The 18,239-nt window shown below is 42.9% G+C and overlaps 1 protein-coding gene across 1 annotated transcript in view; it reads right to left on the bottom strand.

Annotated features, from left to right (window-relative positions):
- The window catches only part of bmp6 (bone morphogenetic protein 6), a 164,882-nt gene that overhangs the window by 98,691 nt on the left and 47,952 nt on the right, over positions 1-18,239 (bottom strand). Inside the window, exon 2 of the mRNA XM_072261818.1 lies at positions 3,940-4,132. Within this exon, the coding sequence (XP_072117919.1) occupies positions 3,940-4,132 (193 nt within the window). The remainder of the gene's footprint in view (positions 1-3,939; positions 4,133-18,239) is intronic.

Raw genomic sequence — 18,239 nt, forward strand, 5'->3', positions numbered from 1 at the left:
TACAGTCAGTATCAAAGTCTTCTGAGCAGTAATTCTATTCTGTCATTAGCTCCAAGGGAGCTCTGGCACACAGCAAGCAGTTAATCAACCAACTACAGTGAAGCTTTCCCAAAGACAACACAGCTAGGTAGACATGAGGAATTCTGCAGATGCTGGAAATTCAAGCAACACATATCAAAGTTGCTGGTGAACACAGCAGGACAGGCAGCATCTCTAGGAAGAGATGTTACTAGCTCTTCCTTCAGTTAGTCCTGATGAAGGGTCTCGGCCCGAAACGTTGACTGTACCTCTTCCTAGAGATGCTGCCTGGCCTGCTGTGTTCACCAGCAACTTTGATGTGGACAACTAGGTAGAACCAAGTGGGAATTATCACACAGCTCATACAAAGGTGAGATAAAGACTAGGACACATACAAGGAGTAGAATCAGAAACTGAAGTTTCAAACTTTTTAAAAATTAAAAATGAAACTATCACGGAATACAGAAATTTGACATTTCTTACATCCTAAAGCCCCAGGTTTTTCAGCAGTAGAAAGGTTGTTAACCTGATAAAGGGTTTGGCCTGAAATGTCCACTGTTTATTCCTCTCCAAAGATGCTGCCTGACCTGCTGAGTTCCTCTGGGTTTCTTTGCGGGATTCTTGAGTTTAAGAGTGTTGAGCAGCATCTTAAGCGTTCTTCCTTTTTTGCCTGTCACACTGCTGGTGTTTAGGGAGCAGTGAAGGTCCTCCATCTCTCGTAGCGCTCACGGCTTCCTTCATCACATCAGTAGCTTCCTTGCGGTTTACTGCCAGTCATGCACGAACACCATTGCACCCAGGTGTAGAAGGATCCTTCTTTGCTGGTTCCGTAACAGCTTTGTTTGACTAGTCAGGGTTGTTAACCCCAAGGTAGCTTATGCATTGGTATTCAATTCAATTCCGTCATGCCTCATTAGAGTGGGAATCAACTCATTAAGGAATCTTTCCAACTGGAAAAGTGAGCTGAAAGATGCAGTGGTTTCAAAATAGATCTGTTTCTAAAGATTTCAACTGCATGGCCACCTGAGCAGCCAGACAACTGGTACAGCAACTTCTAACCACATGGAGACTCCTGGAGTTAACATCAGATACACAGTGTAAAGAGACCTTAATTCTCAGTACAATCACGGAACCTGGGTCTGTACTTCAGCCAGATTCTACAGCCTCTCCGTGCTTAAGCACTGTCAATTGTCAACCACATGCTCCAGTGTTTAATTCCACTACCTTTCCCAGCAACGTCAGAAAATTCCCTTAAGTTCCACATGTCCAACAACAAAACCCTTTTTTCAATTTGCCATGCACTGCCAACAGCCGACTTGTAGTTCGCAAAACCTCCAACTGCACCAATGAAAATAATTTTTAATACAACATAATCTGATAAATCACGAGTGGTTCAGGACTGCCCTCTCAGAATGCACAAGAAGGTCAATTGTGCAGGCAAAAAAAAAACATTCGTCACTGTCTGCTCAGTCCAAAAGGGCTGCTCTTAAATCACACCTTTCACACTCACTGCTTAGGAGGCCATTTCCAGAAGGCTCTGCTTTTCAACAACAAAAATTCTTAAAAAACGGCAGGCTACCCATATCTGGAGAAGTAAAGTCAGACTTTAAAAACGCAGTATCTTGAAAGCTATACAAGAATATCAAAGGCATGAGAAAAGCTCCTTTTGACCTGAATGTACAGGCCTGATTGCCCAGAGGAACCACTGCTAAGTTAACACATTGAAGGGCTTTTTTTGAGCCATGTTGCTTTGAAACAAATTTGCTTTTAACCAAGAACCTCCACGTTGAGAGTTTAAACTGCAATATCGCCTAGTGTCACTGAGGAGAATGTCTGGCAAGCAACACCAGCTCTAGTTGATCTACTTTGGATCTGTTCACTCACTCAGGATAAACAGCACAAAGCTGCAACTGGTAGGACTCAACAGGGCAAATCTGGAGGGAAGCGTCGCAAAACAGTTGCTCCAGCTGAAATGAGGTCAGGATGTTCAAGATTCAAAGTCGATTTATTATCAAAGAATGTAAAAATTATACACCCTGAGATTTGTTTGCTTACAGGCAGCCACAAAGCAAGAAACCCGAAGAACCCAATGAAGAAAAGACCATAACAATTGCGCAGAGAAAGAGGACGTACATGTTGGTGTACACACACACCAAACGATAGCATTCTGAACCAAGTTGAGTCCCTGGAGCAGCCAGAGTATGCCCAATCCTCGATCTCAGTTCATCTTATTAGCAGACGTAAACCAGATATATAATCAGTCCATTTTGTGCAGGAACTGCATTTTAAGCATATTTGTAAGGCTGTACCACAGCACAGCAAACATAAACCCAATACCTCTTCATTAGACTTGTCTTTACATGGTAAGTATCGCTCAAAAGGGGAAAGCTAAGGGAACAGAACATAACAATACAACTTTATAAAACTTTAGTTACACATAAGAAGATGCAAGGGAAATTGAGCAGGACGCTGCCTGGGATTGAATGTTTCAGTAACCAGGCTGGGATTGGTGACTCCCTCTTTTTATGCCATGGACCAATGCCATTAGGCAGGGAGTCTGTCGACCCCAGGGTGGGAACCCCTGCCTTGGAGATAGGCAGAGAGCGAACGATGGAAGATTAAAACAATTGTCGGAGGTTATTGGAGAGAATAGTAGGAAACATTTTTCGCCAAAGCAGAGGTTTCTACAACTAAAGACTTTATGGGCAAAAGGGCAAGGGTTAAGAGGGGATCTGAGGAAGACATTCTTATCCTGAGAGTGTTTGGAATCTGGAAAGCGCTGTCTGTGGTGGAGGCAGATACCCTCACAACATTTGAGTAGCTGGACCAACATTTGAATTGTCAAGGCATAGAAGGCTGCAGAACAAGTGCTGGTAAATGGGATTGGCATGGTTAAGTCCTTTGTGAACCTGTTTCGGTACTGCCTGCCTCCATGAGTCAAAAATCAAGAGTACTGATGACTATTCCCCTGCACAGCAGACACGATGCAGTATTGGTTTGACAGCCATTCGACATAAGTAAGAGAGATAGGAGTTTGTTTAGCCAATGGGGTCAATGCCACCATTCAGCTTTCTAATCTACAGCTGCCCTATCCACATTTCCCTTTGCTCCTTTAACATCCATTTATTTATTTTATTTTTTGTATTTACTTAGAGATAAAGCATGGCAACAGGCCTTTCCAGCCCAAAGAGCCCGTGCCACTCAATTATACCCATGTGACCAATCAGCCTACCAACACGTACGTTGTTGGAATGTGGGGGGGGGGGGGGAGAGAAGAGAAACTGGAGCACATGGAGGAAACCTACACTGTCACAGGGAGAACAGTTTACACAAACCCATCAGCTGAACCTCAACAGATATCCATACTGGACAATTTCACAGATTTACTACACACCAAGTGAAGTTTCTCCTTGTCTCACCTACTCAACAATGGATTCCTCTTGCACTATCATGGGCTTCTTTGATTATTTCCCCTTTTTTTGTACTAAGGTCTTGCTTTTTTTTGCATCTTTTTTCTCTCTTTATGGCTGTACAATTTACTTTGTGTGTTGCCCGTACCAATGTGCCTGCAAAGTTACTGCATGCAGGTTTCGCATTGTACGGTACCTCAGTGTACTTGTGCATGTGACAATAAACTCAACTTGATGTGATTTGACCAAAAGCTTTTGAGATTCCCTGATCAAGGGGGAACATTTTCCCCACGTCTGTCCCATTGAGTGCTTCAAAACCTTTGTAAGTTTCAAACAGTCAATCTTCCAAGATTTGGAGAAAGGAGGCCTGACTCACTCAAGTCTCTCCTGATGTCAAATAAGACATCGTTTTACCCATTTCATTACAGAATTGTCCAGAGCCCAGCAAAAGTGTGCGAGGGTCAGGGGAGTGGAGTGGATGGGTCAGTTGAAATGAGTAAGATAAACCTACCTGTCTGCATTTTCACGCAACACCTGGTAGATGCCAATCTCAAATGTCTCGTTTTCAAAGCGGTTTCTGACCCACTCCTTGTAAATTCGGAACTCTGCAGCCGTGACAGCTTCTCCCTCTGGAATTTGGGACAAGTTAAATTTGTACTCCTGTCGGTGTGGCTGGTAAAGAGTAAAGTCTTCTTCCTGCTCAACTGCAAGGAAAAGAAATTAAAAATTAAATAAATGCACCAACACTACACAGGATTATACAGTAGCCTCCCTTGATCCAGAAGAAAATCCAATCTCCTACAAATTCTCCCATACACATTGAAAGATATTTTCATGCTAGTATAAATGATGTTATATAGTATTAACAATTAGATATTGCATAAAATTTCATTGGTTTGATTATTGGTAGTGAGGATGAATATTCGATGAAATAAAAGAATTGTAGGAAGAGTATCCAAAGTGATATGACATGGATAGCTATGAAAAAGAAATGGCTCCAATTTACAGAAAAATAGCCTGGTACATGTTCTTGGGAAGGGAACCTTTACATTACCCAGGGACTGCTTGCAAATATATTTATTTATTTATTTTTGGCATGTGCCTGTGTGTGTGTCAGTGTGTGCACATCTGCGTGTGCGTTCGTGAGTCCGTGATGATGTCTTTTTCATGGCTTTTACAAGGCGCGGAGCGAGAGAGAGACAGTGTGGCGCACCACTCCTCACAAAGACATTTTCGCAGTATTTTCCCTTTTACTTTTACAAGGTTGAATTGCCACCTCGACACTCAACCCGGCACGGATGGAAAGCGTACTCAGGAGCGGACCCGGCTAGTTTCGAACCCGGGAACCTCCGCTCCCGGGTCCGACACCAATGTCGTTGCGCCACCAGCCGGCCCTGTAAATATATTTATAAATATTTCCAAACAGCACCCAAACAATAGCCAACGAGGATTTGTACTCAATGTTGTTAATCCTTGATAAACACATATCATGGACGAACGCAGGTGAATGGAACACTTAACTGTGTGGAAGATCACCGAATGGTAGCTACCTTATGTCATTTGGCAAGGAAGAAAATAAACTGCAGATGCCAGAATTCCAAAACAAAACCAGAAAGTACTAGCAATACACTGTGGGGTCAGGCAGCAACTCGAGGAAGAAACCTTAGGATTCCATCCCTTTATCACCACCTCTCTGTTCCTCTCATCAAAACCACTAACATAAGTCATAGTCAGAGGCATAAACAGGCATGGAAACATGTCCTTTGGCCCATCAACCAGCTATTTATACTAGCTGTACAATTTCTTTTATTCTCCTTGCATTGACATCAATTTCCCCTCACCCCAGTTTCTACCAATCACCTACACATTGGGGACAATATACTTTGGCCAGTTACCTACCAGCTTGCACATCTACGGGTGTGAGGGGAAACTGAAGGAAGCGCACACAGTCTCAAGGAGAACATATGAACTCCACACAGAGTGTCTGAATTGAACTCAGTCTCCGTCGCTATAAGCTGCAGCTCTTCTAGCCGAAATGTTTCACTACAGTATTGTTCAGCTGTCTGTTGAACTGTGCGGAGAGGTGGGAGACCGGATGGGAGTCTCTTTAAAAGTTATGATTGCATTTGCCTGCACCATCCTTCGGGTCTGACATTCCGAGTCATAATGATTCACTGTGTTAGGGAGTTACTCCCTCACATCACCTTTCTGCTGATCACTATCAATCTGCGCCCTGTCTCTCGACCCTCCTGTTTGGCCAAGTGTGAGCTTTACTGAAGCCCACCACCATTTCTTTAGGTAGCTTTCCAGGTTTTCCATTAAAAAAAATAGAACCACTGCTCTACTCAGGTTGGTGTGCCCAGATGGTTATGTAAACTAAATTAATGCTGTCGGCCTCATGTTTAAGTACTGAACAGAGCAGCCACAGGACAAAGAGTAGACAAGAGCTGCAGTGGGAATTGGGGAGAAAGGGGAAGGAAGGTGGAGAAGGAACCATCTTAGTTCCAGCTCAATGTGCTTCGACTACAAATCACTCCCCAGAGAGAATAAAGGTTTCTCATCTTATTTATTTTCCAGCTTTTTTCACAAGTCAATTACCAAATCTCTTAAACTGTCACAATCTCTTATTTAATCATCACTAAGTTCACTCAAAACAAATTACAGTGGATTCTGGTTAATTGGGACACTTCGGGGTCAGTACATTTTGTCCCAATTAAGTGGCTGACCCAATTAGCTGAAGCTTCGTGGAAATAGTTAAAAAAGGTATACAAAGGTCAAACTGAGTAAAATTATGTACTTAAATGAAATACAGAAGATTAGAACACTTCCAATGGTACTACAGTACGATAAAACTGTGCATTAGTTTTTAGTAGTTATTGATGGAGGAATTTAGTGTACACTGTTGTGTTCTTTTGATTTATAAATGAACAAAATCAGCGCAGACACCTAGTGCAGATAATGGGCCGTCTTCATACAATGCTTTCAAAGATTGCATCCATCAAATCTTAATTTTCATTGTAACATTTCAAAATGATTGCTGATAACTACGAAGATCTAGAAGGTCCGAACTTGCTGAAGGAGTGAAATTGTTTCCTTTTCGCTCCTGGCCTTTTAGCACATCTCCAAGTCATTACCTGCACCAGGTGCCTGCACTGATTTTGTTCAATTGCAGTCAATTAAACGAACACGACAGCATACACTAGATGAATTCCTCTGTCCATAACTATTAGGAATTAATACAGTTTTATAGTACTGTAGTATCATTGGTAGTGTTCTGATTTGTTCTGTATTTCATTTAAATACATAATTTGTTACTTAGTTAAATGGTGCTTTATCCTTTTTATAACTTCCAGCTATTTCCATGAAACTTCAGCTAATTTGGGCAGCAGCTTAATTGGGCCAAAATACACTACTCCTGATGTGTCCCAATTAACTGGAATCCACTAAACACCAACATTACCAACTTAATTTCAGCAATTTCCAAGTTAGTACCTCATCACTTTTTATAAATGGCTGATTTTGCCAAATGCTGGAAACAAACAGAAAAGGGACTAAGAATTAAACAACATAAAAAGCAAGGAATTCATGCTCTAACTGTATGATAAACAGACTTCTGAACAAATGAGGATTCCACTTTATGCATTTTCATCCATGGTCTCAAATACGTATTCACTCTGTACAAATGAATCCCCTTCAAAGAAAAAGGACAAAATTCTCACTGTGAAAATATATTCTCCCTCCTGCTCCAGTTGTACACAACCATCTGCTAGCAGGAACCCCTAACATCCATGTTAGAGTCAAGCAGAGGCCACTAGGGGTGAGCAGATTCCACTAATGCCCCTGGAACAGTGGTCCCCACTGGGCCATGAGCATGCGCAGAAACGATATGTTTGGCGATATGAAACGATATGAGTCAGCTACACCTCTCCTCGTTCCCTGTCATGCACTGTTGAACTTGAACACCCCCACCCCCCTGTTGGCTGGTCCGCAAGAATATCATCAATATTAAACCAGTCCGTGGTGCACAAAAGGTTGGGGACCCCTGCCCTAGAAGACATTAAAGACAGAGTCAGGTTTTTAAACAACAGTTTGATGGCTTCATATACAGGGTAACAAACTGGTTGTGTTTTCAAAGGCATCCTTAAGTTGACAGTTCTGCAAGTTGGAAAATACACAAAGATCACTTGATATGGTACCTTTCATTATAGTACTGTAAAATCCCTGTGACCACATGGGTTTCCTCCAGATGCTCCTATTTCCTCCCACATTTCAAAGGCATGTGGGTCAGTAAGTTATTAGTGACTGCTGAAAATTGCCCCGGATATATAGAGGTGAGTGGTAGAATCTGTGGGGCATTGATGGGTTTGTGGAGAATTCAATGGCGCTCGTGCAGGATTAATGTAAGTAGATAGTTGGTGGTCAACATAGATTCTGTGGGGTTTAAAATGAGGCTGTTAGCACATAATGTAATCAAGGTACCAAGGCCACTGGTCATTTCAGTGATTAGCTGCAAGTCATACAGTACCCATGAAATAGTTTCCAATTTTACACGAGATCAGTAAGCCTGGAGGTCAGATGATGAAATGCGATAAATTCTCCTTGTGATGGATTACGATTCTGCTGTTTGACTGCTTTGCTTTATTTCATGAAGCAGTAAATTAAGCTGATGGTTCAGTCTGGGCCAAAAACCAGGGGCTGATCTTTCAAAAGAAGCAGCACTGCCTCAGCTAGAACGCCCATTAATGGCCTACTACTCCTCTTCCTTGTTTGAAAGCTACAGGCAAAAACACAGTGACTGTAAGATAAGACCAATATGGCGTTGGGCTTTCGGCTCCAATTTACCCAGAGCATAGCATCCAACAATTGATTTTCAGAAGGTTGCACAATGGTGGTCAATTCCTTTGGCAGATAGCAGTTGAATGAAAAACACATTCATTGTCGTGGGTTACAATTTTCCATCTGATCTTCCAGCGGTTCATTGACGCTATTAGTTCCAGAGTTCGAAGTTCAATTCCAGCACTGACTGTAGGAGTTAGTACATTCTCCCCGTGAACTGCGTGTGTTTCCTCTGGGTGGTTTGTTTCCTCATGCATTTCAAAGGCACACTGGTTAGCATGCTAATTGGTCAGTGTACTTGTCCTGCAATTAGGCTAGTGTTGAAATAGGTGGGCTTTAGGACCAGAAGGACCTGTTCCACACTGTATCTCCAAATAAAATAAATCCCATTCTCACAAGTTCCACAGGAAACTTGCGCTCTTAATTGTTAACATTTGATTTGGACGCATTTTCTGTTCAGAATTTTTCCAGGAAATTCAGAACTAAATGGCTTCACTTTACTGGAAGGTTTTTAGTTCATCCTAGGATCTCCAGGAATCCAGTAACGGGGATTCCAGCTAGTGGAGGCTAGTGTGTGGGAAAGAGGTACCAAAGGGAAATGCCCATGGGAGATGAAGCTGAGGAGAGTACAATGGGGATAGGATATGGCACAGAGCAATCTTCACTGCTTTTATTAACAGCTGCGCAGCCATGACACTAAACCAAAAAAAAAAATCACTCACTGCATAGTTATGCAGCACAGAAACTGTCTTCCCAGTCAACTTTTCCAATTCTGACTGTCAATTGTCCATCCACTTTCACCCCATTTACCAAAATCCTGGTCCATAACCTTCTTAGCAAAGGAGCAAGCAAACCAAATTGTCTTGCTGATTTTCATCCCACCTCAAAATAATCAGGAATTGTGTTACAAAGACCGCAGCAAATATCCTTCCTACTAAAAGATTTATTTACCCAGTCTGAATTATTAGTTTATTGATATTTCCTCTCCATATTACGACTGTGGAAAGGCAGGCAGACAGTTCGAGGGCCAAAGTGAGATCAACTTAAAAGTCATAGAGCATAGAAACAGGACCTAAGCCACCCTGACCTAGTCTCATTTGCCTGTACTTGACCCGTATCCCTTTAATCCTTTCCTATACATGTACCCATTCGTTTAGTTAGAGATTGGAGGGGCGCCATGGTAGAGAGTGATCCAAGAGCTTGGGCCATGCTGCCTAGTGGGTTAGTGAGTTCGGGCAAAGGTTATGAGCCCCACAGGAGACAAGATAGGTCAGAAACCCTAACGAGGACTCGAGTTGGGTTCCAGGGATTGGGATCAGGGAAGAGCCTGCAAATTGTGCAGATACACAGTATGCAGCACCACAAACACTTACTTTGTTTATTTATTTATTGAGATACAGTTCAGAGTAGGCCCTTCTCGCCTTTGAGCCACGCCACCCAGCAAACCCCCGATTTAATCTGAGACTCATCACAGGACAGCTATTAACTGACCAACCTGTCAGTCTTTGGACCGTGGGAGGAAACTGGAGCACCCAGAGAAACCCACGTGGCCATGGGGAGAGCATACAAACTCCTTACAGTTGGCTTCTGTGCAACCAGTGACTGGTGGGCTTTGGATTCGTGAACTCATTTCTTCCATGACGCCATACACTCACATACAGGCTGATCAGGACAAGTCTGATTGTCAGCGGGAGCAGCATTCCAGCATTTCATCCCATTATAGCACCTGGTCACAACTTAAAGTACAGAATCATACTGCAGGGGAATAGATCCTTCGGCCCATCAAGTCCATGCTGACCAACAGAACAAATCCCTTTGTACTGGAAATCAAATTAAAAAAACTGCCGATGCCAGAAATCTGAAACAAAAACTGAAAATGCTGACAAAACTTGAGTCAGCAGTATCTGTAGAAATAGAAACAATCAAAATTTTGGATGTATGGACAGAACCTAGAACATATAAATTTATGGCACATTTCAGGCCCTTCAGCTCACAATGATGTGCCGACCATGTAACCTACTCTAGAAGCTGCCTAGAATTTCCCTACCACATAGCCCTCTATTTTTCTAAGCTCCATGTACCTATCAAGTCTCTTAAGAGACCCTATTGTATCCACCTCTACCAATGTCGCTGGCAGTGCATTCCACACACCCCCCACTCTCTGTGTGGAAAAACTTACCTCTGATATCTGCCTTGTACCTACTTCCAAGCACTAGTCATTGCCTGACCTGCCGAATCTTTTCAACATTCCCTGTTTTTGTTTCATTTTCATCAAATTTCATCCAAATCACCTCAATTCTCTTGGAAGCTAATCAGGAGGAAACTAGGGCATCATATGGTCACAATGAACGTGCAAACTCTGCACAGGCAGCATGCAAGATTAGGTTACAGGAGCAGGGAGAGTGGAAAAGAAAGGCCTGCATTTCAGTAATCCCACAAAGATTGTGGGGCAGACACCTGTCTTTGTTTTGTTACAGGACTCTATTCATATTTTGCCCTTCTCAACTTCAAAGGGTGCCTGAAGTCAGAATGAAGGTAAGGGAATGCAGATGCTGGAATCTGGAGCAAAATCACAACAAGCTGCAGGAACTCAGTGGATCAGGCAGTATGAATTTCTGATGGAGGTCCTGCATTGGGACACAAAAGGGAGTTAAGTGTGTGTACGTCAAAAGGTAGATGTTGAGATGCAAGTTGATGACTAAATTTTTAAGACATACATGAGTTTTCAGCACCCAAGGCCTCAGCAAAGCTCTTTTGAGAAATACCAGGCACAAACAGGAAATCTATTTCTATTTAATGGCCCAATCCAATCCTCTGCCAGACCTCGTGTTTAAAATTGGTTTCATTGAAGTCAATGGAACAAAAATTTCAAATGTGGATAAACTTCTAGCCGTTTGTGAAAAATTGCATCATCTGATATATTTCAAGGTATTCAGGAAGTGAAGTGGATATGATCAATTGGCAGAAGAGTGTTAAGGGGCTGGATGGTCTAATAGAAACGTAGAAAACCTACAGCACAATACAGGCTCTTTGGCCCACAAAGCTGTGCCGAACATGTCTCTACCTTAGAAATTACTAGGCTTACCCATAGCCCTCTATTTTTCTAAGCTCCATGCACCTATCCAGAAGTCTCTTAAAAGACCCTATCGGATCCACGTCCACCACCGTTGCCAGCAGCCCATTCCACGCACTCACCACTCTCTGAGTAAAAAATGTACCCCTGACATCTCCTCTGTACCTACTCCCCAGCACCTTAAATCTGTGTCCTCTTGTGGCAACCATTTCAGCTCTGGGAAAAAGCCTCTGACTATCCACACGATCAATGCCTCTCATCATCTTATACACCTCTATCAGGTTACTTCTAAGGCCAAGTTCACTCAACCTGTTGTCATAAGGAATGCTCCCCAATCCAGGCAACATCCTTGTAAATCTCCTCTGCACCTTTTCTATAGTTTCCACATCCTTCCTATAGCGAGGCGAGCAGAACTGAGCACAGTACTCCAAGTGGGGTCTGACCAGGGTCTTGTATAGCTGCAACATTACCTCTCGGCTCCTAAATTCAATTCCACGATTGATGAAGGCTAATACACTGTACCCCTTCTTAACCACAGAGTCAACCTGCACAGCTGCTTTGAGCGTCCTTTGGACTCGGACCCCAAGATCCCTCTGATCCTCCACACTGCCAAGAGTCTTACCATTCATACTATATTCTGCCATCATATTTGACCTACCAAAATGAACCACTTCACATTTATCTGGGTTGAACTCCATCTGCCACTTCTCAGCCCAGTTTTGCATCCTATCAATGTCCCACTGTAACCTCTGACAGCCCTCCACACTATCCACAACACCCCCAACCTTTGTGTCATCAGCAAACTTACTAACCCATCCCTCCACTTCCTCATCTAGATCATTTATAAAAATCACGAAGAGTAAGGGTCCCAGAACAGATCCCTGAGGCACACCACTGGTCAACGACCTCCATGCAGAATATGACCCATCTACAACCACTCTTTGCCCTCTGTGGGCAAGGCAGTTCTGCATCCACAAAGCAATGTCCCCTTGGATCCCATGCCTCCTTACTTTCTCAATAAGCCTTGCATGGGGTACCTTATCAAATGCCTTGCTGAAATCCATATACACTACATCTACTGCTCTTCCTTCATCAATGTGTTTAGTCGCATCCTCAATTGGGCATTGACTGGTAAAATGAATAGTGAAACTGCAGGATTCCTGTGCCATAGATGCAACAGTGGCAGATGGAATGCAAACTTTGCAAACTCAAAGCAGGAGGACATCCAAGAGGACCACAACCTTGTCGCATCATTTCGAGGCTTGTGTGTCTCAATGACCCGGATAGCTACACTGGCTGGAATCAGGTTCTTGTGTTCTCTTATTCCATGTCAGCAAGACCAAGGAACTGATTGTAGAGGTCAGGGGAGAGAAACCAGAGGTCCATGAGCCAGTCCTCATTGGAGGACCAGGCATGGAGAGGGTCTGTAGCTTAAATTCCTGGTTGTCACTATCTCAGAGGACCAGTCTTGGACTCTTCGTATAAATGTAATTGCGAAGAAAGCACAACAATGCCTCTACTTCCTTAGAAGGCTGCAGGAATTCGGCATGTCATCAAAAAACCTTGACAAACTTATAAAAATGTGTAGTGGAAAGTGTATTGACTGGCTCATTACAGCCTGGTATCGAAACACCAATGCCTTTCAACAGAAAATCCCACAAAAGGTAGTGGGAAACCCAGTACGTCATGGGTAAAGTCGTCCCAACCATTAAGCATATCTACTGTACATGAAACACTATTGTAGAAAAGCAGCATCTATCATCAAAGATCCTCACCACCCAGGCCATGTCCTTTTCTCATTGTTGTCACCAGGTAGAAGGTGCAGATGCCTCAGGACTCACACCACCAGGTTGAAGAACAGTTACTATCTCTCAACAATCAGGCTCTTGCACAAAAGAGGGTAACTACACTCATCTATTGAGATGTTCCCACAACCAATGATCAGATCAGAATCAGGTCTATTATCACCGGCATGTGATGTGAAACTTGTTAACTTAGCAGCAGCAGTTCAATGCAATACATAATCTAGAAGAAAAAATAAACAAGTAAATTACAGTATACATATAATGAATAGATTAAAAAATCATGCCAAAACAAAAATAATATATATTTAAAAAGTGAGGTAGTATTCACGAGTTCAATGTCCATTTAGGAATCGGATGGCAAAGGGGAAGAAGCTGTTCCTGAATCACTGAGTGTGTGCCTTCAGGCTTCTGTACCTCCTACCTGATGGTAACAATGAGAAAAGGGCATGCCCTGGGTGCTGGAGGTCCTTAATAATGGACGCTACCTTTCTGAGACACTGCTCCCTGAAGATGTCCTGTATACTTTGTAGGACAGTACCCAAGATAGAGCCGACTAAATTTACAACCCTCTGCAGCTTCTTTCAGTCCTGTGCAGTAGCCCCCCCCACACCCATACCAGACGGTGATGCAGCCTGTCAGAATGCTCTCCACAGTACATTTATACAGGTTTCCCCCGCTACCCGAAAGTAGAGCGTTCCTATGAAACCTTTCGTAAGCCGAAATGATGTAAAGCGAAGAAGCAATTACCATCAATTTATATGGGAAAGTTTTTTGAGCATTCCCAGACCCAACAAAAACCTACCAAATCATACCAAATAGCACATAAAACCTAAAAAAAAAAGGCACGTACATACATGCGCACACACCTGCCTGCGCAAGGTTTCATGGTCATGGTAGCCTTTCTCGGGTAAACACAAGTTTAAAGCGGGCGCCTTTTTTCTATATAAAGTAGAAATAATGTATGTACAGTGTAGTTTCACTTACCAGCATCTGGAAGATTTAGCCGAAAACCGATTTGTAGGGAAAAAAAAAAAATCGGCACGTACACGCATGCGCACACACCTGCCCGCGCAAGGCTTCGCGGTCATGGTAGACTTTCTCGGGGTAAACACAAGTTTAAAGCAGGCGCCTTTTTTTGTAAAAGCGAAAATCCTCTTCGGATTTCTTTCGATTAGCGAAAACAGGTACTAATGTAGGTCTTTCGTAAAAGCAAAGTGGCGTAAAGCGAACTTTCGTAAAGTGGGGGACACCTGTATAAGTTTTTGAGTGTATTTGTTGACATACCCAATCTCTTCAAACTCTTAATGAAGTATAGTTGCCGTCTTGCCTTCTTTATAACTGCATCGATATGTTGGGACCAGGTTAGATCCTCAGAGATCTTGACACCCAGGAACTTGAAACTGCTCACTCTCTCCACTTCTGTTCCCTCTATTAGGATTGGTATGTGTTCCTTCGTCTTACTCTTCCTGAAGTCCACAATCAGCTCTTTCATCTTACTGACGTTGAGTGCCAGGTTGTTGCTGTGTTACCACTCTATTAGTTGGTATATCTCGGTCCTGTACGCTCTCTCATCTCCATCTGAGATTCTGCCAACAATGGTTGTATCATCAGCAAGTTCATGGATGGTATTTGAGCTATGCCCAGCCACATAGTCATGTGTATACAGAGAGTAGAGCAGTGGGCTAAGCACACACCCCTGAGGTGCATCAGTGTTGATCGTCAGTGAGGAGGAGATATTATCACCAATCCACACAGATTGTGGTTTTCTGGTTAGGAAGTCGGGAATCCAATTGCAGAGGGAGGTACAGAGGCCCAGGTTCTATAACTTCTCAATCAGGATTGTGGGAATGATGGTATTAAATGCTGAGCTATAGTCAATGAACAGCATCCTCATATAGGTGTTTGTATAATCTAGGTGGTCTAAGGCTGTGTGAAGAGTCATTGAGATTGCAGCTGCCATTGGCCTACTGATCTCAATTTAAGGACTCTTTATCTTGTTATTTCTTGCTTTCATTATTTGTTGCTATTTATTTATATTTGCATTTTCAGAGTTTCTAGTCTTCTGTGCTCTTGCCCTTTCATTGATCCTGTTTACAGTTACTATTCAATAGATCTGCTAAGTATGCCCACAGGACAAAGAATATTAAGGTTGTAGTGGTGACATTAGATTAGATTAGATTATGAGGATACACAGTCCTCTTTTATTGTCATTTAGTAATGCATGCATTAAGAAATGATACAATTTGTTCCTCCAGAATGATATCACAGAAACACAAGACAAGCCAAGACTAAAAAAACTGACAAAAACCACATAATTACAACATACAGTTACAACAGTGCAAAGCAATACCGTATTTGATGAACAGACCATGGTCACAGTAAAAAAAAAGTCTCAGTCTCTCGAAAGTCCCTACATCTCACGCAGACGGTTGAAGGGAGAAACTCTTCCTGCCATGAGTTTCCAGCACCGCAAACTTGCCGATGCAGCACCCTGGAAGCACCTGACCACAGTCCGACTCCGTCCGAAAACTTCGAGCCTCCGACCAGCTCTCTGACACCGAGCACCATCTCTGCCGAGTGCTTCGACCCCATCCCCGGCAACAGGGAATAGGCAAAGCCGAGGATTTGGGGCCTTCCCCTCCGGAGATTCTCAAGCGCACAGTAGCAGCGGCAGCGAAGCAGTCATTTCAGAAGTTCCTCCAGATGTTCCTCCGTGCTTCTCACATCCGTCTCCATCAAATCAGGATTGTGCACGGCCCCATTTAACAAATACGATATCAATTCGGAGCGGCTGTGCGCACTGCGTTATGCCGCCATCTTCCCCTCCCCAACTCATGTATGTACTCTGATAATAACTGTACCTTGATCCTGACTGGTCAAAAAAAAGTTACGGGAACAGCAATGAAGAGTCCTCCTTTCTATATCTGTGTGTGACGGTACAAAGGTGAAGGACCATCATTGCTGCCCCAAACACCAGTGGCATAATAGGCTGTAAGGTAAAGCAGGACAGTTGTTTGTGTTTATACCTTTCTGATCATATCTCTTACTTCACAGAGCTGCTAAACAACAAATGCTGTTTACACCAGTGTGTATCTTGTCAGTGAATGACATTAACGCCACAGCAGTGAAAATTAGACTTTTGACAAATGTGTTAATGCGGCTGCAGTGATACTAATTTTTCGTAAATAAAGCCATTTTGCACATCATTAGAAATAAAAGCCAGGCTTCTTAGAGATGGCTGTCCAGAAAACAGATGGCGAACAGGGAGAGCAGATATACAAGCCTGCAAGTGAGGAATAGAGTGCAAGTAAATGCAAGAGGGGTTAAGCAACCCACACTCTCAAAGTCTCAAATAGCAAACAAATGGCGAGTTGTCAAAAAGGAATGCACATTTCAGTCTTTATCACTTTAACAGGGATTCCACTGGACTTAAAAGATTTAACACACCCTACAATGTCTGTTCACTTCCAAAACTTACTTGGATGAATAGATACTGCCAGCTGTACAGGACAGCCAGTTACATCTGTGATTCGGCTTCGAGATTTCAAAGGATTATGTTGTCTGACTTCCACGTTGTCATATCACCAGTTTTGGAAGAGCTAAGCTCTTCATTAATCTGGAATGACCATCCTGATCCTGGTTATCTCTGTCTCTCTCACACCACTAACCTCTACTAGCCTTGCTGAGCTTCAATCCTTTGCATATTTTGAAGAAACTTGGAGTGACAGCCAAGATTTGGATCCCTCATTAATGTGTAGTCAAGTTGGCAAGAAAATAAGACAGAAATGATGAACTATCGACATCAGTAGCAGCTCATTATGCCACTTGGGCTGATTTACAATACAGTAGTGCAAAGTAGCACAGAAGGAATGTGCTCCGAGGTGCACATACCCCAGGTCTGGGGCCCACAAGTCTACAAGCGAAACTACAAGTTCATACTGATTCTTCTTCACATCCCCAGCCCTGTGCGTCAGTAAAGACAGGAAGCAGCCCACCACGAGCTTGAGCACAAAAAATACCCAGTCATGATTCAATCATTGAACCCACCCTGCTGAGACGGAGGTTCTAACAATGAATAACATTGAAGAAAATTGTAAAGATGTCACATCAGTTATTGCTCTCACATTTGCGCCAAGATTACTGCAAGTGATTCTTTAGATATTTTGAAAGAGTTAGGGTTCGGGTTCCTCTTATGTCTTCCTCTTTCCATATATTTTAGATATTTTCTGATCTGATATAACAAAGACAAATTGTAAATGGTTTTGTGAACGACAGAGTCCTGTGTTTAAGTTGTTAATGCTCACTATTACTCCATTGGAAGATAATTGTTATAAACTGAACAACGCAGCATCTAATCAATGTTTAAGGTCTCCTGTGGGACTTGAAGAAAATGCAGCAAAGTAGGATACCTACAAAGAGCATGTCAGGCAGACAAAAGTAAATGGACTGCACAAGGAAGTGGGAAAGATAAAAGTCAAGTTGAAATTTTAAAAAGAACACTAATCTGTGTGCTGTTGATAAAATAAATCTGATAATCATGGAGAGTGACTCAGGACTGAGTAGCGTTGAGATTTACAATGCCAAAACTAACAAGAGAATATGACTTACACCAGAAGTGAACAGCAAATTAAAATGGCATTGGATATTCGATCGGCCATTGGTGGGGCCAAGTTAAAATGGTGCTAAACACAACTCCTTTGCTTGCATCTTTGCAAACAGCTTTATTTCCATCTTTGTTGTCTCTTTTTTTTTTTTCCCCCTGTTTCAGGGTGTGGGGTGTTCTTTTGAAGACCATGACCTGGAGTTACACTCTGACCAGTTCTTTGCAAGAATGTGACATGCCCTCAGGGCCTCACAACCTGACGCTTTTTGATATCCCAAGCATGCGGCCTGGAAGACAGCGCACCTTCAGGGTTCCAGGATTTTGTGGCTCTGGGAACGTGCTGATCCTAGGCCAATACCCCTGACTGAAGCATTGCGGGAGAACACAGAACATCAGGAGCAGCTGGTTAGCGGCCTGGGGTTGTTTGCCCAGAGTTCGGAAAAAGCAGCACAACAGACTTTAAACATCTTAAACCAGTGAATTGTTTGTTATGT

This window comes from Mobula birostris, chromosome 1, assembly GCF_030028105.1.
Source record: "Mobula birostris isolate sMobBir1 chromosome 1, sMobBir1.hap1, whole genome shotgun sequence".
Taxonomy (NCBI): Eukaryota; Metazoa; Chordata; class Chondrichthyes; order Myliobatiformes; family Myliobatidae; genus Mobula; species Mobula birostris.